Here is a 26512-nt window from a genome sequence, read left to right on the forward strand (position 1 = left end):
GGCCCCAGATTCATATTCAACATTTGAGGCAGCTTAGCGCGCGCCTAGGTCTGCAGCCCACCGAGTTTCTACCTGGCGGAGTGGGGCCGTCGCGGCCTGGAAAAAAATCATCCGCCGTGGTTGTTTGGTGGCTATGGTGTTGGGCTGCTGAGCACGAGGTTGCGGGGTCGAATTCCGGCCACGACGGCAGCATTTCGACGGCGGCGAAATGCGAAAACGCCCGTGTACTTATATTTAGGTGCACATTAAAGAACCCCACGTGGTCCAAATTTCCGAAGCCCCCCACAACGGCGGGCCTTATAATCAGGTCGTGGTTTGGGCACGCAAACCCCCATAATTAAAAAAAGAAACTGGCGATGTTGCTCTCTGAAGCAGAACATTTATGGTAATTGAGTTACCGCAGCGGATACATCGCGGAAGATCGCCGAGACTTGATACCTGATAAGGGCGACTAGAAAAACGAGAACCAACTGACTTTGTCATCGTCAAGTTGCATTTTATAACTTGAGCGATTGCTTCCAATTACTTCTTTTGCTGTTGCTGTCATTGCTGAAACCGAGATGTGGCTATGGCCGGAACAGGAGACCGGGAGATAAAGATTTCAGTGAAGATGATAACGGAGAGGTCGGCCGGGAGAACTCTTTTCTGCTGCTACTTCTTATACCGGGCTAAAGGAAAAGGCGCGGTAGTTGGCGATGCAAAAGTGCAACGAACTATATGCAGTGTTTGTTTGCTTTTTGCTTTAAACACTTTTTTTTTTGTACATGCTACAAAATGACGTAATAGTTCTGCGGAAACCCGCGGGCTTCCGCAGAACTATTACTTCAAACTGTTGCCTTTGCTTCGAGTTGTTGACAAATTCGACTTTGCCCTGCCATCTACTAGCCGTCTGGTTAGCTCAGATGGTGGAGCGGCTGCCTGGAAAGGCGGTGGTCCCGGATTCGAGTCCCGGTCCAGGACGAATTTCCCTTCAACTGCGAGGCTTTTCTTTCGAGGAACCTGTATGGGTTTCCTTTGCTATAGCATTTGCTAGGAACGGGTGGATGCCTGATTTTCCCTTTATTAATGCTATAAGATTTGCTCGAATTACGTCGCTACAGATGCATTATCTGCCCACACAGGCGGACATAATTTGCAAATAATAAGAATAAAACAAAAATGATCATAACTTAAGCTAATTACAGCAAACAACTTCCTAATTATAAACTTCGCAGCACATGCTTACATTGGAAAATTCAAGGGAAGCGTTGTTAAGGTCTGCTTCCGTGTTTCTGCATTTCAAGATGGCCATGTAGGGCGAAATAACTGACGTCCAATGATTTCTGGAATTTGCCTGACTACGCGCGCGGCACCACGAAGCTCGTAGTTAGGATGGCGTAAAACAAAGCTTCTCCACATCGCACGATAAAGCGGTCTGTCTCGCCCCTGCTGCTGCAGGTGATCGTGCGTTCGACCGGGAGCTGCGCTAAAGCGCCAATCGGAAACAGGCAGCGCGACGGCAGATTCATCTCACGCTGCGCTTCTGCGTCACAGAGAAACAGCGTTGCCGCGTGAACGGATAACTCGACGCCAGTTATTTCACTCTCCATGGCCATTTTAAAATGTAGAAAGGTGCAACTGGACTTATATGACGATCTCCTCGAAGTTTACAATAGGAATGTATGGCGCAAACTTTGTAAGTAGGAAGTTAATTAACGAATGAATAGCTTTGTTTTATCTTGCGAATGATGGCCACCTGGGCCGCTAATTCATCTGCAGTGACGTAATTAAAGGCAAATTTGTTGGCTATTTAGGGAAACAAGAGTTCCAAGTAAAAAGGAACACACTGTATGCAGTATTATTATTGACACTGGCATGGACACCGCATACGCCCTAGACTCATAAGCGATGCGTCCATAGATCGTTCTCGCACAAAGATATTTTGAACATTCGCGCTCAGATGTACATGTTCTAAATGCGAGCGTCTAAGCCCGCTTCACGTATAAAGTCCCAAATTTGCTTTATAACGCATTGGGTATGGTCAACCTGTCTCCACGCGCCCTAAATCTCCACCGAACTTGGGCAGCATGGAGGAATGAAAGGATTATGAGAGAGCATCGCGCAGCGAGATTGAAGCCGCACGTATGGGCCAGCACGCGATCGTCACGTCAGAGCACGCGGTAGGTTTCAGTGCTCCCGCTCTGCAGGCAGAGCAGGGCCGCCGAACGAGAGCGCATTGATGAAAAACTACCGGGAACCAAACATCCCCGGTCAATACACCGAGTCTCAGAAGTCACGTGCTTGGCTGACACTGCGAGGGAATGGCTTCTCAGAAAGTTCGCTTGCCCAGGCTGACTGCGTGACGTAATGCTTTCTCCTAGTTTATTTCAATGCCCCGTGGTGCAAGGGCGTATAAAATGTCGATGGCAACATGAATTTTGGACCTCCTGGGCGATCATATTCCTAATTTGCTTTTAACACCTGAATGTGAATGCGGGCCCTGTTTCTTGCCTGTGCAATACCGCGTCGTACGGAGGCCGTTTTACGTGTTTATGTTTACCCGATATTAGAAAATAAATAACCTACACCTTTTTGCTGGGATAACAAACACGTGTTCCAACTTCTTGTTGCCCATGTACGGAGGGCAGATGCTCAATGACAAAGCAACTAATAGCAGCTAGCAAAAAAGTACCGTGTCCAGAAAAATTGAGAAGCCGAGCAAGTAAAAAGTATCGACTGTCTTGCAACACAAGGTGGTGCTGCTTACTTCATTGAAATTGAGCGCTTGAACCAAAAATTGTGTTGTGCGCTTAGCAGCATTCACTGTCCTGGGTAATATGATGGTAAACAACAATTGAGTCTCCAATTTCTCTAAGCGATGCTGACTGTGCCGCCACTTATAGGTGCCTTCTGATGGCAGGACTTCGCATTACCAAAGAAAAAACAGGGACCGAATTCACAAAGCTTTTCTTACGTAATTACTCATTTCCATTGACCGGTTAGTAATATCTTTGCTCAACATGACTGGTAACTGCACTTACGAACAGTTCTAGTGTAAGTGTTTTCTTGCGGTTCACAAAAAGTTCTTATGCTACAGCACGCTACGTAAGAGCACATACCAGCCAGCTGTCATGTTGGACAAAAAAATATTACTGGCTGGCCAATTGCAATGGGGAACTGGCGGACGAAAAGCTTTGCAAATTTGGTCCCAGGTACCGTAAGCGTCTCCTCAGTGGCCGCCGATCTCACAAGTGATTATAGGACGACCCGATCGCCGCTGTGATGACCAATCAAATACGACACTTCGTGGGAGAAGTATTGTGAACACGCCGGTTGAGATAACGATTCTATTCCAATGCTATTCCATTTCGTCCTTCATCCGTGGTCCGAGCGGCGCTCTGCCTACGTTGCTATCAGGAGTGGTGGTGCTCGTGAACGGTTGATGATGCGAATTAAATCGGGCCAAAGGAATTACAACGACCCTGACCCGATACCCAGGGATACCCGCCGTGGTTGCTCAGTGGCTATGGTGTTGGGCTGCTGAGCACGAGGTCGCGGGATCGAATCCCGGCCACGGCGGCCGCATTTCGATGGGGGCGAAATGCGAAAACACCCGTGTGCTTAGATTTAGGTGCACGTTAAAGAACCCCAGGTGGTCCCAAATATTATTATTATACCCAGGGCGCTGCTGCAGAATAATAATGATAATAATAGTTGGTTCCTTATCGACAGAGAGCGCTTACGCCAGAATTATTCGTAAGAGATAACTTCAACGCATCCTGACGCTGGACATATGCGAAGACAGCCATCCACTGGGAAAGAGCGTTCGTGAACGAAAAGCTTTGTAGAGTGTGGTCCCTGATGAACAGTTGTAACGTAAGAATCATTTCGTGAATATCACCTCATATTTTTTTCCACTTGTACAGAAGCTTGGTGCCTCTTTCTCTACAATATTTTTAGAGCGCACATATTTCCTTTAATTGCCCGCAGCATGCAGAGAGGTTCGCCTGTAATGATGTTTTACTTGAGGCAACGGATATTACTTGTATACGACAAGCAAAAATGTGTCATTAGATAATTAACACAATTCTACTAATTGGTGAATTGCAATTACTGAATTTAATTCGGTCACTTCTTCAGGCATGTCTATTTAGCAGCAATCGATTACAGCGCTACGAATACAACCATAATTTTAAGCTATCCATCTCTAAATTGAAGCACAATATATATTGACGTTACGCTCACTTTGTTTTCGAAATGCCTAAGGAAAGCGTTTTTTAAATAAAGAAAGGATAAGTGGAGCGCTAAAATTTTGCTTGGAACATTTTAAGGCTGGCAATCGGGCACCGCTGCCAGACTCTCTTTTGACACCACGTATTATCGATCGATGAGTGCTACTTTTTTATGCGTGTACTTCATACACGATATAAGAACTGCCTTATTTCGAATCGCCATCGCCAAAACTAAGGGTCAAAGGCACTACGTTCTTTCGCAAATTACGTAAATGACGTTACAGTTTTCGTATCCCGTAGCACTATTGTGTTCGAGAAACAGCAGCACGTCTGCAGAGAGTCAGTAGAGATAGAGAGAGAGAATACGTACTTCTCTACGGTTCCAACACCGATGAAGGGGCATCTCATGATTCAACCTCTCGGTTTATTGCTTTCTTTCGGAGAAATTCGTCGGCCACTGCGACATCGTGGGCCTAATTGATTCGGTCGAAAATAACTTATGCGTCAGCCCCACTTTACTTGCCTCTTTCGATTCCTCAGCCGGCAGAAAGAGCTAGCTGCCGTATAGAAGGAGAGCGCGAAGCCATTTTTATACCAGCAGCTCTGTCTCCCATCACGTTTTCTTTCTTATCTCTTCTGCAGTCCCGAATTCTGCGACGCTTATAAAGCGGCTTCTTTCTCGTCGCTTTTAACGCGAGAAAGTGTGACGTGAACACGCGCGACGAAACGGCCGAAGACGAAATAAGGAGGAGCGACTGGTGCGACGGACGAAGAAGACACAATGGCCGAGAGGTCAAGGTCGCCTCTTGGGCGCCGAGAGTGGAGCACCCCGTGCGAACCCGTGTCGAGCGTCGGGCCAGTTTCCCAGCGGCCTTGCCACACACATCGTCGCCAGCGCGCCCTTGCCGGTCATCGCCGTCGCGGCAGAGTCGCAAAACAATGGGTGATTCCGCGAGTGTTTGTCCAGCTCGAACAATGGACGTCTCCCAGAAAGGTTGCTCTCACCCGAGGCCCTGGCAGTGGCCCAGTGGGCGTTTTTTGGCGCTCTCCTTGCCTTTCACCTGCTCGCGCGGTGTTTTATCGAGGTTTCTTTTTTTTATTATTATTTTTCGCTATCACCAAGCTTTCCATGACGGGCCAAGAAGTTCGCACGGTGAACACCTAGCAAGCGCTTTATCAAATTAAATTTTTTTTCTATGAAGCGGTACAAAATGCTAATAATTTTTGATAGCTGCTGCGAACTAATCAGGAAATTCACTAAAACTTCAACGAAAAGAATTGCACCATTCGCGAGTATATATGGCAAAGGCCTTTGAAAACGCCTTTCTTCCTTTCTTTCTTTCTTCCTTTCTTTCTTTCTTTCTTTTTTTTTCTGGACGCGGATAGTTTACTATTCCCCATGAAGTCGCCACGCATGTGTCAATTACAGCACACTTAAGAAGCAGTGTTCGGAACTACCGCGAGGGACTTATAGTAATGCGGCTTATTTATTTATTTATTTATTTATTTATTTATTTATTTATATTCCAAACAATACAATGCAACATTCTTGTCACAAATTTGACAAATCAATCAACAAATCTAAGAGGAAGCTTTAGCTTGGGGACTCCTATCTCTAAATAAATGGGTACGGAGAAATCGTTTTTCTCGTGAAACATTGCATAGAATTTGATGAGGTTTATTGCATTCAAGAGAAAAAGTTACATTATAGTGACTAGTTTTCAATTTAGGCCATCCAATTTTTAATGAAATTTCTTGAAAATTCTAAAATTTCAATAAACGAAGCCTTGAAGTTTACAACTCTGTAATTCAGCAATGAAAAATGCTATCACAACTCTGTAAGGTGCGCCTAATTATACATCTGAGGCACACAAAATTGGCGTTTTATACACCGCTCTGAAGTATGCCAATAGTTTTTCAGAACACGTTTTGCAAAACCATCGCAAACATTCTAACTTAAAAGTTGTCAATTCATAAATCACATTTGTCTAATTTAGATTATCTCGCAGATGCAGTTTACAGAACTGCAATGTCAATTGTTGGTGAAGAGTTACGGATCTTAAGCGTCCGGTTTCAAATTTGTTTTTCTTACCGATTTTGAGGTAATTTTGTAAAACAATACAGACCACCATTCTGCTTCCTACAACCACTACAACGTACCTTTCTCTCTCAAATGCTACAAATTTAATTCAAATTGGTCGAGCTGTTGGCTCATAAAAGCATTTCTGCGGTTTACATGTATTTGAATAGGCGGAATCGTAGTTGGCCCCGAGCTAAAGCTTCCTCTTAAGTCATGATTACCATTTTGTTTAATGATCTAATTCGACGGTTACGTAGAATCTTTATTCGTTTTATTAAAGATCTGAGTACTGCAATGCTTTGTCATAAGTTCAATAATATTATAGTCTTCTTTTGTTGTTGTTTCTTTGAGATAACACAATCTTCAGTGAAAAACTTAATTTTTGAACATATGTTAAAAAGCAGGACATCATATATATTGCGTGATTTTGTTGACATATTTTATTACAATACAGTAGGCATAGGCGAATATTCGAAATTTCCAATGATAATCGAATACTTTACACTACCTATTCATATTCGTATTTGAAAAGGAACTATCCGGTATTTTCGAATATCTAAACTGACCAAATATTTCGCACGAACCAAATTTTAATATAAAGGTGGAGACAAATTTAATATTTTGCTAGTTGAATGCGGCGGAAGTGATCTCAGGAGCTGGAAACACGTTATAGACGTCGGGCTTTGGACACAACTTATTATCAGAGGTGAGATGTCGACAGAAGTTTTCGATGCAATGCAGAAGCAAAATGGATGATGCAAGGTTCGTTTTGCGGTTTCGCGGCAGGAGCCTATATACACAACGGCCTCTGATTTTTGCTTATAGTCTGTCATTTACCGTTTTTGGAAGTCTAATCATGCAGCAGTTTTATCAACCTGTGTTTTTTCCTTGCGACGCGCTCTCCTATATGTATCTGCAGCGCACAAGTTATTCGACAGCTTGGTTTTTTTTTCCTCTTACCAAAACACCTTATATTTTTTCTGCAACTATTTATTTAGCGTTTTTGGTAATCTAGTGATACAGAAGCCATTCGTTATTGAAAATCTTCCTTGCAACCAGGCTTTAAAACTGCTGAGAACCTATTCGCGCACTTTCTTTTTTTGACAGTAGCGATATTGTGCTTAAAACAGATCCTTTGTCCCTGATAGCTGTCGTTTGTGCACTAGTTAGTACAAGTGTGGTACCTAATCATGCCGAAATTAATATTCCTCTGTACATATGCGTATGCGCCTGGCTATTCGATATTCGATTCATAATATTCGAACTGGCTTCGAACTCATTTCTATTCGAAAAAATTTGCATTCGCGGCCACCTTTATAATATAGACATTATACACACAACGTGTGCGTTATTAATCGCGCATTTTATTTATTTTTTCTTTTAGTCCGAACAGATTTTTTTTTAATCGGACGGAGCGCATAGCGCGATTCGGCCTATTCTGTTGCGTTACCTGAAGAGGGGCACACAACACACCAAATCGCAATGTCCAGGTAGCTGATTCGAAACCTTTGATATTTATCTTTTAATTAACTTTAGAGACCATGTTCCACTTGCGAAATTGAATCCGAGCACAGGAATCAAGCCTCGTCTGTTAACAGAAATGCTAATAGTAGCACCGCTTTAGAGATCATCATCATCAGCAGAAGCAGCCCATTTTTATGTCTCCTACAGCAGGAAGGGCTCTCGCAACGATCTCCAATTACCCCTGCCTTGCGCTAGCTAATACCAACTTGCGTCTGCGAATTTCCTTATTTCATCACCCCACCCAATCGATGGTGATGGTCATGGTGTGGAGCAGAAGTATAACACCGGGCTTCTTATCTGAAGGTCGTGAGTTCGAATGCTCGTCCAGTCCGCTACATTCTTCAGGCTTGGGGTGGCACCTGACACCGGCAAAAAAAGAAAAAGAAGAATCCGAGAGTCAATGGAGCTATACTAATCCAGGTGCAACCAAATTAGGGAGGCCCACTAAGCTTCAACAAAAGACATTCCCTCACCAGAATAGGAATTGGCCTCCCTGGAGCACTATTCTGCCACTACTTCCCTCATGACTCTTGTTTTCGAGATATCCTGCCCTAAAATGTGCTACGAAATACATTGGCGTTCCACTTAACAGTGTCCCATTAAGCCTCCCCTAGCAATAAAACTTTTGTTTGGGCTAGTTGGTTTATAGCTGAAAACTTTGACAAGTAGCCATGGACCAAAAAATGACACCAGTACAAAGGACGGGCGCAAACTTCCAACTGTATTCCAGAAGCCGTTACAGACGCTTATATATGCACATCAACCCGTGCCACGCAAGATTTTTTTTTTTAAAGCGGCAGGTAGGCTGGAAAGGGAAGTTTATGAGGCCTATTGCATTGCCAGGTGCACGAAAAGGTGCGTTAGTATGCCATCAGTGTCCCTGACGAAGAAAGAACCTTGTTTCTTGGATGGAAAAGAGAAACATTACATTAACGGTCTTTGTGTATTGCACATTCAAACATTTCATGGTGAAGGTTTTTTTTTTTTTTGCAATCTGTCAGTTCCAGTTAAGGGGTCTGTTGTCGGATTACATTCCCACCCTTGCCAGTTTTGCTTTGCTTGGGTTATTTTGACATAGAGCGCGTGTGCACGTTCTCTAAAAAAATAGACAAGTGCAATTTGACTGGTATTATGGTTTTGAAAATTGATAGCTCCAAGTTATCAAACTTTTCTTGTTAACGGAAAAAAAATGATACTCTGTGAAGCTTGTCTGGCACGGGTTAATTTTGTGCATATATAAGCGTCTCTAACGGCTTCTGGAATGCAGTTGAAAGTTTGCGCCCGTCCTGTGCGCTTTTATCTTTCTTGGCCCATGCTTGTTGCTCTACTCGTCAAGGTTTTCGGCTCCCCTAATAGTTCGGGACGATGTTAACTGTGACGCCAATGAATATTTGTTTAGGATATGTTGGGGGCACATATCTGGTGCTTGTTTGGAATTTTCTGTTAAGCGTACATGACTTCACTACTGCACGCCTCGAATTTCGCATTCGAAACATAAAGGTGAATAACAAAAACTATCTTTCTGATTCTCTATGGGGAAATTGCGATTTCTTGCACAGGCAACTCCACTGCCAGTTCCGCATAGAAAGCCGTAATCTCCAGTGATGTTTCTACTAAATATATACTAACATGTAAAAAAATGAAAAACAAATAAAATAAAGCAGGTTATATACATGCATATAGAGACGATTTTTTATTATTAAGAATGGCCTATGGAGATCTTTTAGAGAGAAAATAACATCATTAGGGGCCGCATTCGCAAAGCTCTTCGGTCGCAAGCGCTGTTTGCCATTGGCTTACAGGCACCTTTGCTAATATTTGGGTTATGTGCAACATCACGATTGACTAGCATCGTCTCTTACGATCAGCTCTATAGCGTAAGATTTTTTTTTTATAGAGACCGACCTGGTTAACAATGTCTGAATAACATCTAGAGTAGCGTTCATATATGCATGAGCTCGGAGCGAACTGCTGAGCTGGCATAATGTGATGATTCTATTCAAATGATATTCCTTCTCGCGCTTTGTCATTCGGCAAAATGGTGCTCCGCCCATGTCATCACCGGGATTGTAATAAGAACGAAATTACATTATAACAGCCCTGTATGCCGAACGTACTTGAAGAACAAAATTCGCAGACTCAGCCGCGGTAGTTGATGGTTTGGTAGGCAATGGTTGCTGTGGATCATATTATAAGTGTTCTGCAGCGAGCGGTTACTGCTATTGCGACGTGTGTACCCTATGCATATCCACTGTATGTACACGGTGTTTCGCGTAAGTAGAAACCAATTATTTTTAGAGAAAAATGTGGTTAACCTCAGCTTGGTAAAACCAACGACATATGGTTTGCCGTCACGTGGCGCTCCCTATCTTTATTTTTTCTTTGCGCTTAATTAGTTAATTAACTAACATCAATCATGCAAAATTTTTAATATTCACTTTAGGGCCAAGTGCGTTTCGTTAAGTTGTAGAAGGGATTTAGAAACGATCGATCCAATTTTTTTAGGCAACGAACATGCTAAGGGCAACATTGGACCATGTGTTATGGGAGTGCGAAGCCATCGGCTCCTCCTTCAGCGAGGATAGGTGGGCTGCGCTGTTGGGCAGCCCCGAACTCAGTGACCAAACCCTGGCCGTCCAGAGTGCCCGCGATCGGGCCGTCAAGCTCGGCTTAGCGGTCCCTACGTGGGACTAGCCGGGTGGCGCGGTGTCTCCCCAGCGTCTTCTCTGGACCGAAATAAAGTTACTTCACTCACTCACTCATGTACATGCTGCGTAGTGATATTTTTCGGCGTTTAAAGAAAGCTCGCGAGATGTGAAATAAATTCATGTGACTGCGCTTATGCGCTATCGTATTGCAGCGCTTCCACCATATTGGAGAGTCCTGGATCGCAACCAGTCGTTGAGCTGCCGCTTGCTGTCATAGGTCGAAGGCAACCTGAGCGATCCGAAATGCGATTGCTCAGTGAGCGAGAGACAGCGTTCAATGAGCGGTGCAGTCCCTTTGTGCCACGGGAGTTTGTGGTTCAGTTTTCTTTCTGCACAACGGTTCGGCGTCTGGCAGCAGGCAGCGACCGAAACGTGACCTCGGCTCTGCTTCGTCGTTTGACGTTTGGCAAAGGGTTGCCAACCAGTCGTCCCTCATTCCGCAGACTGTCCACGGTTTCATTAAAAAGTCCAGCATTGACTTCGCAGCGACTTGTCCCGGATAGAGAGCTACTGAGATTTAGATCCCCTTCGCGGGCATGCTACACGCATCTTGAACACTGTGCCACTTCCGACTCTTCAAACTGGCGCGAATATGGTACGATCTCGCAAGGTCCAACGAGCAGCGTCCACCAGAGATCCTTTCAGTGCGCCAGATGACGTAATTCCGACTGCGGCTGTCAGTTCCCTCGTTCTAACCGTCTCCCCCCCCCCCCCCTCGACTTCTCCACCAGCTACTGCCAGCGCAGGTAAGAGCGTTAACATCCGCACGCCGGTCGTGCGAAGTGCCAGCGTTTGTGTGAGGGGGAAGGCCTCACTGTTCGATTCGCGCTGTTACGTATTCCCGCGTGGCAGCCGTTCCTGGAAGCGTCCATCCTCGGAAAGCGGATTCAAGTGGGTCGACCACGAATAACGACGAGCGCCGGCCGCCGTTGTTTTCGCCCGGGCGAGGTGCGCCGCGCGATGCGGGTCAGACAGTTTGCACGCCTCTCGTGGGCTCAACTGGGCCGCCGCCGAAGCACGCGCGCGCGCCCCTTTCAGGTTCTTGGCTCCCCGCCCCCCCTCTTTGTCTCGGCTTCGAGGGTAAGAAAAACGCTGCCTATTCAGCAGCGCCCTCCGCGTTTGCTGCGAGGCTCAACGCGAGGCGGTCACTCGACCATCATGGCCGCCGGGGCAGACAGACGCCACTCGGCTGCTTGCATTACGTGCCGCGATTCGTGGCCAGTGTGCTTCGGCGGAACGTGTTTCTTGCTGGTCTCGCTCCTCGCAACATAATAAAATGCATATCCGACGCACATGTTCGAATCTTTCGAGCGAACCTTTAGTGAAGGGGTTAATTAAATTCCGTACAACTGACGGTGATGCGTACAATCGTTTACTTACATCCTATGCAACGTGCAATCTCACGCAGTGTTTATGTTAATGTACCACACGGATCTCAACTTTAATCTCACGCAATGTTTATGTCTATGCACTACACCGTTCACAAGCAATGCCGAGGTGCTAACATCAAATCGGGCGGATGCACACGATGTCCACGATGCTTGGCCGAGGGAAGAATGGCGAAGGTATAGGTGTTCGCACAGAAGAGCACGACAAGCGCCTAAGCACGTTCTCCTCGAGTGGCACATACCCAATGGCTCGAGAATGATATGTGCCAAATGTAAAACAAAAATTTATAAAGTCACAGAAACCTTCGAACACCATGCGCTTGTCCGATACGAGGTCGATATGCTTTAGACATTCCTATGAGCCGAGATTATATGTACAGTTGCTTGTTTTTTTTCGTTATTTATTATTTCATTACGCAGAACGATCACTGTCACTGCTTTGTCGGTCAAAATTTTGGGCTGTATAAGTCGGAGTATCCGGTGTCAGAAGCTCAACTGTCCAGTTATTAAGTAGGCGAGATATAAAAGACTAAAATATAAACTATTGAATATAATGCGTATTTCAGTTATAGCTATGTATGCTTTACAGAAACCTTTGAGCCGACATTATATGCGCTGGTTTTATGTCGTGATATATCGTTCGATAACGAAGAACAGACATGCGCTCACTTGCACTACTTTGTCGGTGGACGTTCATTTGGTAATGGCAAAGCAATGCGAAAGACGTTGACAAAAGGAAAACGTAAGAAAAGCAGATGGACTGGCTTTATTTCTTTACACGTATATACTTACGTATACAGGGTGTCCCAACTATCATGCACCAAGATCTAAATAAATGCAAATGCCAGGCAGCTGGACAAAACCAAGGTAATGCTGTTTGCCGTCGCTTGGAGATACTCAGATTATTTTTTGCATAACTACATAATTAGTCTTAATTATGTCCGTCCCAATGCACGGGACATGGGCGTTTTTGCGTTTCGCCCCCATCGAAATGCGGCCGCCACGGCCGGGATTTGATCCCGCGTTCTCAGGCTTAGCAGCACAATGCCAAAGCCGCTACGCCACCACGGCGGATCCGACGCAATGTAAGATTCATTTGTGAAGAAGAATTTAACATCCTCCACCAGTCACGGCGCTGGAGCAGCTGCTTGTGGGTTTGTGCGAGAAATATCGTAGACATAGAAGACTTAGAAGCTTATTTATCCGTAATGTTCCTATGACAGAAAGTCAGAGAAATGGAAGGCCTTGTGGTTTTCTACTGTTTGTGTGGACGCGCATTTAACGGGCTTCGAAACGCCAGCTCTTGCCTCCATGTTGCTAGCGTACTTGTCTAGTTTCCCACACTGCGTAATTAACTGCGCTCAAGTAGTGTTTCTACGTGCAAAAATCTCTGCCAGAAGTAACTGTTCGCGCCTTTGTCTTTCTCTCGGTTTCGACAGATCCCCAGTCCTGCCATACAGGGAGGTACCAGTCGCCCCTCCACGCCTACGAAGCAGTCCTCCGGCAGGAATGCGCTGAGAGCGCCGTCTTCGGCGTCCTACACACTCCAAGATGCCAGCGCAAGGCCACCTACCACGGGCGTGCCACGGTCACCTACCAGGAAAGGGAGGACCTGACAGTTCGTCGAGACGACCACAGCTCCGCGGATTCTCTGGAGCAGCGCAGCCTTTCGGCGGCAACGTACAGCGCCCTCCAGGAATATCGTCGGCCTAGGCTGTCGGCCGTTGACTACAGGAGTCGCAGCTTTGCGGACCACAACGTTGGGCAGCACCACACTGGACAGAACTACACGTGCTGCTTTCGAGAGCACGCTTCGTGCTGCGACCGGCCTCCTCCACTCTGGAGGATTGGCCAGCCGAGAGCGCTTGAAGACGAAGACTGTGGACTTGAGTCTGCACCCGTCACTCATTGCGTTAACCCAAACGTGCATGTGTCGCGGCAGGTACTAAGCGACAACTTCCAGGACTTCTGCCAGACGATGCTGGCATCCGAACGGCAGGTGCCCGAGCAGCAGCAACCGCGAGTTCCAGCGGCCGTCGTCCAGTCGCCGCCAACCAAGCCTCAGCAAGTAGCCTTCCGGCTGGGAAGCAAGGACTCACCCCGGAGGAGGTCGCTTTCCAGTTTGAGCAGGACTTCCATCGTGCAAGAGGTGCTGAAGAAGATGTCTAGTCAAGCGGCCACGATGCCACCTGCAGCTCCGGTGATGGCTCCAGCGATGAACGACCTGTCCAACGCAGACGATAAGGAAACAGGCCTCGACCAGGACGCCCTGCAAGTCATCCAGCAGTTGGATTTGTCCATCGCAGGCGACGAAGAGGTCTTCGTGGACGGCCCTCCGCCGCCTGTGTTTCCAAGGCCAGCAGCCGACTCTCGGCACGTGCCGCCCTCCGGAGCTGTTCCCAACGGAACGTGCCAGCACGCAGCGGACTCTGAAGTGCAGAATGACAATCTCATTGAGGAAGTCTGCTTTCCAGGCTCCAACAAAAAGTCTTATGCGGCCTTCGGCACGGCGCAGCAGACAGCGCCACCTGGAGGGACGACCGCCCAGTCGAATGGCTACGGAGTCACGGAAAGGCGAGACGCCCTGTTGGGCAGAAACAATGAGCTTGAAATGGAAATGGGCGTTGGCGACGCCAAATCGCCGGCAGCCACCGTGGGCAAAGCACTGTCGGACACGGGAGACATCTGCGTCATGCCGGGTAAGCAAGCAGCTGTATCCTCTTGTTTTCTTATAGCTGTTAAGGCGAAATATAAATTTGTGCCATTGCAGATGTAAAAGATAACGAAAATAGGGCGACATGAACCACACATATGGGATTATTTGGCGCGTGTCGTGCTTGTTCTTGTTCCCATATTCCACGCTGCATTCTCTGTGATGTAGGAAAAAAGTATGCAGTGCTTTTGGCTGACCTTCGTTCACCTGCTGGGGAAAAAGCGTGGCAATGTATGAACACCTACCCCTACATGGTTTGTTATTGCTACTAAATGTTTTGTCATGTCAGTTTTTGTAGGCATCGAATAAACCGCTAATCGTGAAAATAAATCTGTAGAGGTCACAATAATGAAAAAGCTGCCACTTCCACTGGCACAACTAATTCAGTTACGATCCTGAAAGAAAAACTCTGTGCGTGCGTTCTTGCTTCATAATAGTAGTAAGCTGAGCCTCTTGATTAACCTCACCAACTTTCACTAAACACTTTCTCTCTAACTTTGCTTTAAGAATATGGCGACGGGATGCTTTGGCGCGTGTATGTGCTCGCTCGACACGTGCAGTGCATATATACTCTTTACCAGTCACCGGACCAATAAAAGTACGCTTGATTTACATGTACGAGTTATCGATGTAGCCTGATAATATTGTTTGTGCTTGTGTTATCCTGTGTGACGAGGTGGGTGCATACGCGGCTTACTTGTATTACCAACAAAGCAGGGTAAGCTTTCGAAGTTCGATATCTGCCATTGTCATACCCCCCATCCCCTCTTTCCCACGCTTTCCAATTATCTAAGTTTCCTTCCTGGGAATCGCTCCAGTCTACTTTAGTTAAAGTGCTTACATTCTGACGAAGGAGAGTCAAACGGCACTTCGCCTCCTGCTCAGGTAAAAAAAAAGAATTTAAGCTCGACAGATCGTCGCATACTAAATGCAACGAGTGTTGTTAATGTCTGTAGCAGAGGGACTCCCCCAAGCACGTATAAAATATTGAAGTTCTTTCCTCGAGGCGCTTATGCGCGCTCACGCAATGTGGCACACTGGCAGTAGTGTGTTTGTGTCACACTCTTTCCTCGCCGCACCACGTCAAGAACACAGAGTCAAGAATGAAAAGACGGCGTTAGACATGGACGGCTTGTTTGGGTCATTTTTGTGTGCAACTGCAAAGCGCCTGGAAGAGACTGGGTCGGAGCGCGCCGCTCGCGTGTCTGCCGCTCCCGTCCCAGGCCACTTGGCGCGGCGCAGCGGACGAGCCGGCTGCTTTGTCCCCCACTTGCCGCGACAAATGCTGCCGTGCTTCGAAGCGCCGCCAGCGCCAGCAGTGGACGTGCAGTACGCTTCGACGCCGCCAAGTACGCGTTCGTCCACTCGGCGACGTTATAAAGTAAGGCGCACAGGATTCAGGCACGCTATATAGTTTTTTTTTCGATTTTTTTTTTCGTTTATCTCGCAGCCAGCAATGGTCAGTGTTGTCTCGCCAGTGCCTTCTGTCACTGTTTGCACTGGACGGCTTAGCATACCATCGAGCAGGCGTTTTCTGAGGCATCCGATCGACGAGTTCAAGTGCAGAGAGAAATTTAGTTTCTGAGTTGTGTTCGCACTCGGCATGTTTTAAAGCAGCGTGCACTCGTCTTAAGTACGAGCATGTGAAGTCTTGGGGTATACGGTGCACGAGTGTGGAGGTGTGTACCGACGCACCGACATTGTCGTGGTGGTCCATTTACTGCGTGTCAGTCTTAACACGAGGGATGAGGGAAGGCAGTGAAAGCTATCATCACTCAACAACGACGGCCGCATCGTTTCGGCAGTAAAACAACAATTGTCTGGTGGCGCGATCTGTGACGTGTTTTGCCGCGCAGTGGACGAGTGCCAGCTGGGTCGCAGCGACACGGCGGACAGCGGGGTGGCGAGCAGGCCAGAGTCCGGCAGCTGCTCGCACTTCGTGGTGGTCGCCATCGACTTCGGCACCACGTACAGCGGCTACGCGTTCAGCTTCACCAGGGACCCCGACAACGTCCACATGATGCGCAAGTGGGAAGGTGAGCAGCGCGCACCTGTCCGCCCGGAGCGCTCTTTCTTCGTTTCAGTCCGATGCATCCGCATGTGTCGCCATGAGCCGCCATCGGCAGTCTTTATTGAAGTGGAGTCCGTTCCCAGATGTATTAAGCCAAAATTGTACTTAAAAGGAAGAAGGTCGCGGCGTGGAAACGCGCAGGAGTTTTTCGAGTCGTCTTGCACCGTGCTTTTCCATACACAGTCGAATGCGTAGTTGAGAAAAAAGCCGCAGCAGGCACAACGACGCGGCCGCTATATGAGGTGTCTCAGCTAGAGTTAGCCAAGCTGTCAAAAAGGAAGAAAGAAAGATTTAAACAACACGGTGCAAGATGCGATTTTAAGATCTACGGTGCATGGTTGGTCATCAGACCTCTGACGACCGAACACCGTAGGTCTTGTAATCGTATCTTGCACCGTGATCTTTTTGTTAATTTCTTTGAAAAGCTTGGCTATAACGTTAGCTGGGAGAGACGATATATCAGGATCTGCATGCAGCACCCATCGCAGTTCCCACATGTCATGGTTGCGAGCCCGTTGGATTGCAGGTGTGGCGCAGCACGTGCCCCACACGTCCACTAGTGCGCTGCCCTGCTACGCCTTTCTCGTACACGCGTCGATGGGGCGCTGTTGTGGTGGGCGGTCACTTTCGGGGGTCAGCCGACGCTAATTGGATAAGTCAGCAGGCAAAACGCTCGTCGTGCCAGGCACCATGCCGTGCAAAAGTAAGTGCATCGCCGAAAGTGATTCAGCGAGAATACATACGAGCATTTGTCTTCCCATTCTAGTATACCGCCCTCACTACTATTATCTAATCATACCGCAACTATACATAAAATATCCTAGCGTAAGAGAATGGACAAATTTGAAGGGAATAAAGTGGAAATAGCATTGCGGGTGCATTCTCAATGCAACCGCAATACTTAAAGCGCTTGCAGCTGCCGATGTGGATAGATGAATATCATCAACCCCATTTAAATGATGGGATGAAATGATTCCCCGAACTCGTTCTTTCTTTCCCCTTTCTGCTTCATCTTCACTTGAGCCCTAGCATCTTCGGTTTTGGTAATTGCAAAGATACACTTAGCTAAATTAGTATACACGAGTAAAATCTTATGTTCCCGTCAGAGGGCATTTTGGCTTCGTTTGCACCGCCAATTTTAGCCTTCTCTGACAGGAGTCCAGATACCAAATTTAAAGGCTAGAATGACTATCTATAGCATAACCTTTGTGTGCCTTTGAGGAAAGTTTTACGAAGTTTGACTGACAGCAAATGGCTTAAAGGTAATTTATTTAAATTTTGAAGTCTAGAAATGAAACGTGGCTCCCTTTTCCGGACTCGTCGCGATAGCCATAATGAAAATGTCACTGTTGAGACAAAAATACCTATGGCGAAGGCCACTATGGTGAAGGGGCTCGTCACAATAGTATATACACTATTTTGTCGGGCCCACTCACTGCTAAATTTAGGGGGCTCCTTTTTATTCCATCGCATCTTATGTGCACAGAGTTTTGCTAGTGTGGTGTGTATGTGTGTGTGTGGGGGGGGGGAGGGGGTCTCTCACTAAGGCGTACAGTAACAACGTAACGACAGGTCATTATTCAATGGTCAGCGCTAAAGCGGCACCTACCATTGGCCCCGAAACCCCTCACCCTGGGCTACGCAGCGGGTCGCTTTGCTCCCGTTGGCAGAAGCTCTCGATGTAATGCATGGTGGTGAAGCATAAGCCAAAAGAACAAGTACATCATCATCAGCAGCAGCAGCCTGGTTACGCCCACTGTAGGGCAAAGGCCTCTCCCATACTTCTCCAACTACCCCCCCGGTCATGTACTAATTGTGGCCATGTTGTCCCTACAAATTTCTTAATCTCATCCGCCCACCTAACCTCCTGCTGCCCACTGCTACGCTTCCCTTCCCTTGGAATCCAGTCCGTAACCCTTAATGACCATCGGTTATCTTCCCTCGTCATTACATGTCCTGCCCATTCCCCATTTCTTTTTCTTGATTTCAACTAAGATGTCATTAACTCGCGTTTGTTCCCTCACCCAATCTGCTCTTTTCTTATCCCTTAACGTTACACCCATCATTCTTCTTTCCATAGCTCGTTGCGTCATCTTCAATTTAAGTAGAACCCTTTTAGTAAGCCTCCAGGTTTCTGCTCCGTACATGAGTACTGGTAAGATGCAGCTGTTATACACTTTTCTCTTGAGGAATAATTGCAACCTGCTGTTCATGGTAATAAGAATGCCTGCCAAACGCACCCCAGCCTATTCTTATTCTTCTGATTATTTCAGTTTCATGATCCGGATCCGCGGTCACTACCTCTCCTAAGTAGATGTATTCCTTTACCACTTGCAGTGCCTTGCTACCTATCGTAAACTGCTGTTTTCTTCCGAGACTGTTAAACACTACTTTAGTTTTCTGCAGATTAATTTTTAGACCCACCCTTCTGCTTTGCCTCTCCATGTCAGTGAACATGCATTGCAATTGGTCCCATGAGTTTCTAAGCAAGGCAATATGATCAGCGAATCGCAAGTTACTAAGGTATTCTCCACTAACTCTTGTCCCCAATTCTTCCCAATCGAGGTCTCTGAATACCTCCTGTAAACACGCTGTGAATAGCATTGGAGAGATCGTATCTCCCTGCCTGACGCCTTTCCTTATTGGGATTTTGTTGCTTTCTTTATGGAGGACTACGGTGGCTGTGGAGCCGCTATACATATCTTTCAGTATTTTTACATACGGCTCGTCTACACCCTGATTCCGGAATGCCTCCATGACTGCTGAGGTTTCGACTCAATCAAACGCTTTCTCGTAATCAATGAAAGCTACATACAAGGGTTGGTTATATTCCGCACATTTCTCTGTCGCCTGATTGATAGTGTGAATATGGTCTAGTGTTGAGTAGAACAAAAGAACAAGTACGGCAGATGTTAAAGGAGAAAAAAAATAATACATAAGAAAGAGCATTCCCCACAACCTAACCCACAATCCAACATTTACGAATGTGACGCTTTTCGCAGCGCCCCGAAACCAGGCGGAAGAGTTCGCTATTACAAAGGCTTACGATGGGTTGCTGTCGCCCGTCAATATAGTGTTATGGCTACAGCGAAGGACCCCTTCACTGTAATCAGTTCTGAGAGCAAAATGGCGTGACGTTAAAGCGGCGACACATTTTCACGGCGGCTGCACGTGCGTCGTTTCCCACCTCCGGCGTCGACGAACGTGGCCGCACGTGTTAAACAGACGACGGACGAGTTCGTTATTGTCAGCGCTTTGGTTGTTCATGTGAGCTCTGAGGCGTCAGCTATACTCGTGATTTGCATCACTCAAAGGCTCTTCACCCCTTCTGGCGGCAATCTTGAAATCGGGGACTGTGTGATGGAAATTGTTCTATATTAAATTACTGGGGGATACGGTCGTACATATGCCGGCCGTTATTATGGTCCTCTATAGACGCTTACCCAAGAGTAAAAAAAAAACACCACCCCAGAATTTGATACCTGGACTCCTTTACTGTAGTATCCATTGCAGCTCTTCTTACGTTTCGAAACCTCTTCTGGTCTTAATATTGAAGGCCTATTATGGGCTAACAGTAAATGACCAGTGGTTTCTGCGCTATTTCAAAATGCTATGCATGAATCGCCATCATCGGCAAGTTTATTGAAGAATAATTTTATTTATTCACTCACGTAAATAAAAGCACAATAAATAACAAGATATACAGAAGGAGGTCCCGAAGCTCAAGGCTGTAAGGGGGACCTCCTGTTCTAATTAGAAAGAACAAAACAAATTAGGTTAGAGCGAATGCAGCAAAGTTGTAAAGTTGTCTAGAAATAATTACACACGACAGCAAAAGAACTGAATCATTATATAATAGTATACAGAATTGCGTTTTGAACAAATAAAAAGTAACAAAACAATTCAGGTTAATGCAAATGCAGCGAAAAGGTAGAATTGATAACATGTATTAATGCAAGAAATCACGTGAACTGAAAGCATGGCATAACGCTGTACAGAATTACATCTTGTACTGAATTAAAAACAAAACAAATCAGAGGAAGTGAAATGTAGCTACATGTTTAACAAGTACTGACACAAGGAAACAAGTGGACTGAGATGTGGTGAAATGTTAAAGAGATATAATGATTTACACATAATGAAGCAAACAGAACACGTTAAATTACATCACAGCATTCACAAGTTAAGTAAATATGAGAATAAATGCTTTTTAAAGCTGCCTATACTAGGAGACAGCTTTATGTCCGTTCGAATACAGTTCCAGAAAGACATCGCTGTGAACGCAGAAGTGGATTTACCAAAATTAGTTCTGATTTTAGGTAATAAGAAGTTGTTAGCTAATTCAAATCGAGTTTTATTCTGATTAGCAATTTTTTCGGTGTTAAAGATTATTTGGGGAATGTTTGAGTGAAGGGAATTGTAGACAAGGATTGCCATGTTTATTTGAAATAGTTTATGAATTGTGAGAATGCGATACTCTTACAAAAGAGCAGATACATTACATCGGGGTGACTGACATATTGTAAAGGAACAAGATGAAAGCTATATGTGTTACCCCAAGTCGCAATGCAGTAAGTGAAGTGACTGTGAATGAATGCATGGTAAAGAGAAAGCAAGGTTCGTAGACTAAAGTATGGACGTGCTTTTATAAGAATCCAGATACCATATCCAATTTTTTGCTTTAGATGTGAAATATGGGTAATGCACTTTAAGTTGTAATCGAGGACAACCCCCACAAAACGAGAATGGCTAAAAGGTTTGATGGGATAACTATCGATAGCTATGGTCGGAATATTTATTACATTCTTTTGAGTGGGGTGAAATAGCATGGAAGACTGTTTTACTAGGGTTAATTTCTAAAGAGTTACAACGACACCAGCGAATAATATTTTCCATATCGGTATTGAGCTTAGCAGTTAGGCTATTAATATAGGTGTCAGCAGTTAGAATCGTAGTGTCGTCCGCATAGAGACAAGGTTCACAATGCGAAAGATGAGCAGTTAGGTCATTAATGTAGATAGTGAAGAGTAATGTGCCTAATATAGACCCCTGAGGAACTCCCCTATCAATTAATTTGAAGTTAGAAAGGTGATTAGAAATGCTAACAGCCTGTTGTCTGTTAGTTAAATAATCGTGAGCAATAGCCAGCGCCGGTCCTACTACACCGATTGCTTTTAACTTAGTAATTAAGATATTATGAAGAATTTCATCAAACGCTTTGGTGAGGTGAATAAACACTGCTCCAGCATATTTACCTTTGTCAATGTGGTGCTTAATTCGATCAGTGAATGAAAGAAGCGCAAGATTAGTAGAGTAACCTGCATGAAAGTCAAACTGCGTGGTGCAAAGAATGTCAAATTTTGTTAGAGACTTAGTTAGACGCTTTTCAAAACATTTCTCTAAATTTTGCTGAACACGGTTAATATAGCAACAGGGGGATAGTTAGAAATCAACCCCTTATCACCCTTTTATAAATACAGGGACTCTTTTGGCTTTCTCAAGTTTAGATGGAGAGAGCATAAACTTTTATTTCAAATCAACAAGATTTGAGTCCGGCGTCTTTTTAGTGGGTCTGGGCACCCGCCGCGGACGCGGTTCCGAGACCTTGTCTCGAAGCGGCTTCCTCGGCTCGCTGGACGGCCCAGAGTTGTGCTGTCAGGTCAGAGCTGAGCAGTGCGGTCATCCAGCGTGACTGGAGGCTGGCGGTGGAAGAGACGGAGGGGTCGGCACTGCCCGACTTGTTTGTTAAGTCTCGACACTCCCATAACATGTGATTTAGTGTGGCAACCTCACCACACGGTGTGCATCTGTTTGTAGTGTACATGTCTGGATACATGGCGTGCATGAGTCTGGGGTTTCTGTAAGAGTCTGTTTGTAATTGTCTGAAGTGTACTGCTTGCGTCCTGTCTATGTTGGTGTGAATGGACTTGGCGTGCTCCTCCAACGGGATTCCCCTGATGATTCCCTTCACCGTGTAGTCGGGGGCCGTCTCATAGGCACTGACCTCGTGGCGGCGATCACCGATGGTGATGGCTTCTAATTGTCTGTACTTAGCGGCGTGAGTAGCGTGAGGTGTACTCACGACTATGATGTTTTGGCGGTTGTTGGTGCACACCGTGTCCTCCGCTGCTTCTTGCCCCGGTACGTTGGCCGTCCGGTAAATGGCCGATGCGAGGAGCACGGTTCCGGTGGCGGCAACGTCGAGGCCTCCTCTTGGTCGTATCACGACCTTGAAATCACTTCGTGGGAGTAGTGGCATTTTACTGTTCCTGATGACTTGCTGCTTGACGTTACGCTGTCTTTGACGCGAACGCTGTCGGTCGCCGTTCGCTCCCTCGCCGGTGCGGGAGTGGGTTCCGTTCTGGGTGTAAATACACCGCATTTAAATAAAAGGTTAATGACATAAGAAAACGGGTCAACAACGATATCAGCAACATATTTTAGTGTACTGGTTGTATTTCATCAAGACCTGCACATGTTAGCTTTAGTTGCTGTATGACATTGTATATTTCATCCGGAATGGTGGGATATAAAAAAAAATTGTGGTTGTCTCTGGGATGTTGTTATAGGACTGGTAGGAAGGGGCTTATTATTATCGGAAAAGAAATTCTTAAATTCATTTGCGATGTCTGATGGATTTCGATACCTACCACTAGAGCTTCAAATCTCACTTATTGGTGAGTCTTTTGAGTTTCTGTTCAAAAAAGAGTCTATGAGCTTCCACTGTTTAGTGATACCTTCAGCTTCATTAATTTTAATGTCATAGTACTTCTTTTTGGCATCTTTGAACAACTTGTTTAGGACACTTTTTGTAGCAAGCATATCGCTTCTGCAATTTGAAGTTAAATGGGCAACGTTTAGTTTTTTTGTGCATATTCTCTTTCTTGCGCATGCACACAAGCAAACCATCTGTGAGCCACGGGTTACGGGGTGCCGGATACTTCTTGTTACATCTAACAAAAGTGGTTGCATCATGGACACATTGCTGTATTACAGATGAAAAGCGTACAAAAGCTAGCTCAGCGTTTGATTCACATTCTATAGTCAACCAGTCAAAAGAAGAGATAAAATCAATGAACTTTGTTAAGCCCTTGTTAAACAAGGACTTTTGGAATGAACGCTCAGCGCGTGATGAGGCATGAGACAAGCGACAGAAGATGGGATAGGATAGTGGTCTATAATGTCGAGTGGTATTACGCCACACTCATCACATGATATGTAGTTAAAAAAATATAGTCAATAAGCGTGCTTGAGCCGCCTGTGATACATCTTGCCGGCACTGTAAGCAGCTGTTCATAACCAAAGCCTGCAAAGCAATTCGAGTATTCAACCGTGTTATGATTGGATTCATCCAGAAGGTTAATGTTTATATCTCCCATAATAACAACGTTTTTTTTTCTTTCGCAAGATATCTTGTCTAAGCTTTCGTATAGTGCAGAGCAGAACTCTTGATACTGACGATGATGGTGAGCGACATATGCAAGCTAAGATGTTTTTTTCAGCATCAGATTGTGTATGTTGGTCATCAATTTCAATCCAAACAGATTCAGGGTTTCTTGAGCTAGGAGGGAGAGGTCATTCCGACGTTTGTATTTTATAGAAGATGATACAGAAATAGCAGAACCATCATGACTGTTTGATTGTCGGTGACAGTACTCTGGTGAGTAATGTGGTAAACAGCATAAGTTTTTATCGTCAGGTGACAGTCACGTCTCAGACACACAGATGAAAGAAAAGTGGTGGTCAAGGGATGCTAGGTAAGCATGAATGTCGTGACAATGTTTTCTGAGATTGCGTGCATTAAATTGGATAGCCGATAAACCTGGGCCTTGAAAAAAACGTTGAAGACGTTTTGTCGAGTAATGGATGTTAAAGTGTTATAAAGTTTAGCTTGCAATAGTTGATTGCCAGAGATCAACTAGGTCGCCTGACTAAACATGGAAGGTCTGTGTCCTTTAAGATGCGGAATACTCGGCTGTCAGCCGACTTTCTCGTCTTGATATGGCAATTATCCGTCCACAGATACATCCATCCACGTTCCCGCTTTAACTTCAACGCTTTAGCGAACAGCCTTTTTTTTTCAGCGTCAGGTGGTCGTTTACATAAACAGGGCGACTTTGCGATCCACCAAAGCCGAGGTCATTAGTGTTCAGTCTAGCCTTTTGTGCCTTAGCGACAAAATCTTGCTTCTTAGCTCGTGAGCAGAAGCGGGCAATGACATTTTTCTCAGCCGTTCCAACCTCGATGAACAACGTAATTGTCACTATCCGTGATGGGACAATCAATTTTTGCCCCTACAGTTTTTATAATTGCCGCGCAGTCCTCTCCCTGTGTACACGGGATGTTCTTCAATTCAACGTTGTTTAGCCGAGATTACTGGTCAAGTTCCGACACTTTTGCTGTTAAGGTTTCATTCTGCGATTGCAGAGTTTCATTAACAGTTCTTAGGCGCTCGTTCTCTGACTTCACATTCTCGACAAGACAATTCAGCATTTCGACACTTGAGACCAAGCTGCTGATTTCGGCCTTCATTGCACGAATTACAGGCTCAGTTGATGAAATTTTCTGTTTCGTTTTCTCAACCAGTTTTTTCAACTACTTCTTCGAGTTTGCCTTCAGACCAGGCCTCAAGCAGCTGAATTCTCTTACCTAGTTCAGCAACAATTGGCATCTTAAGAGATACAAGGTACCATTGAGACAGGTCAAAACACTGGCAGCAGCAGTTGCGGCAATCTAGCAATAAATATGTGGCAAAAGAAAAACAAAAAAAACACCAGCAACCTGCAAAGGTAAGAAAGCTCATTTACGCCTGCATTCCTCCAGCCGCAAGTGCTGCTGCCAAATGAAGCCGGACAGATGCCAGCACCACTTTTTGAAGCCCTTTCGTATCAGCAGACTATCTCAAGGCGATGATCTGCAGGTGATGTTGGTCACGCATGCGCAGTAGCCACGGATAGACCAGATTCGCTGAACAGGTCAGAAACGCGCGCTCCAGCGGTGCAGGCAGGACGGGTACGTGACGCCGCTTGGGTGAATGGTTGGGTGAACGTTGGATGGTCTGCAAAGGTAAGAAAGCTTGTTTACGCTTGCATGCCTTCAGCTGCAAGTGCTGCGGCCAAATATCGTTTCTGTCGCTTCAAATGGTGCCAAATGTCGTTTCAAATGTCGTAAATCCCTGTTTTCATAGAACATGGGAATCGCGTCACTCAGGCCGACTTCTCCACTTTTCTCTCATTAAAGTTCTCCCTCTCTCTCAACCTCCATATTTTCTTGTATGCTTTTCGATACATTTCAACAGCTGGCTGCATCTCTATCGCGCTTATTCACCATATTGCCTATTTCGCCTCTAATCGTTTTTAACACATTTTTCCCGGTCGCGTATACCTATGCCTTCCATGTAATAATATTTGGTTCTTTTTCTACACTCTTATTCAACATTATCTTGATACAGGTTCCTTAAAAACCTTGGCGCTGCCCATATATATATTGCCCGTATTCCCCGGTCACTCTTCTAAGCAGATTCCGCTTTGAGCTACCGCACTTGGAAGGGCACCCAGGACTTGTTTCCCTCTACTGCATCCTCGGTCGTTCTGTGCGCACCGAAAGCTAGTTTTCCAAAAGCCGGTTGATCAATCATTAGTAGCGAATGCACATTGGAATTTAAACAAAACACCCAGTTTGCACACTTAAGTCCGGGAATCATGACTCCTTCCCATATACGCCTCGTACTACCTCAGACTTGTACCTTAATGGCACTTTATCGCTGTGGCCGCGTTTCTTTTGCTTTTCGTAGTGATTACCTGTTCACTATTGCTTT

General features: G+C 45.7%; 2 protein-coding genes across 6 annotated transcripts in view; one reads left to right on the forward strand and one right to left on the reverse strand.

Moving 5' to 3' along the window:
* Positions 1–26512, forward strand: part of LOC142565996 (heat shock 70 kDa protein 12A-like) — a 198181-nt gene that overhangs the window by 113165 nt on the left and 58504 nt on the right. For all 3 annotated transcript variants that reach the window (XM_075676667.1, XM_075676668.1, XM_075676669.1), the window contains 2 exons: positions 13351–14610; positions 16481–16660. In XM_075676667.1, the coding sequence (XP_075532782.1) occupies positions 13351–14610; positions 16481–16660 (1440 nt within the window). The remainder of the gene's footprint in view (positions 1–13350; positions 14611–16480; positions 16661–26512) is intronic.
* The window catches only part of LOC142565997 (uncharacterized), an 82918-nt gene continuing 78649 nt past the window's right edge, over positions 22244–26512 (reverse strand). For all 3 annotated transcript variants that reach the window (XM_075676672.1, XM_075676671.1, XM_075676670.1), the window contains exon 5: positions 22244–23056. In XM_075676672.1, the coding sequence (XP_075532787.1) occupies positions 22259–23056 (798 nt within the window). In that variant the 3' untranslated portion in view covers positions 22244–22258. The remainder of the gene's footprint in view (positions 23057–26512) is intronic.

The sequence above is a fragment of the Dermacentor variabilis genome, unplaced genomic scaffold, assembly GCF_050947875.1.
Source record: "Dermacentor variabilis isolate Ectoservices unplaced genomic scaffold, ASM5094787v1 scaffold_12, whole genome shotgun sequence".
NCBI lineage: Eukaryota > Metazoa > Arthropoda > Arachnida > Ixodida > Ixodidae > Dermacentor > Dermacentor variabilis.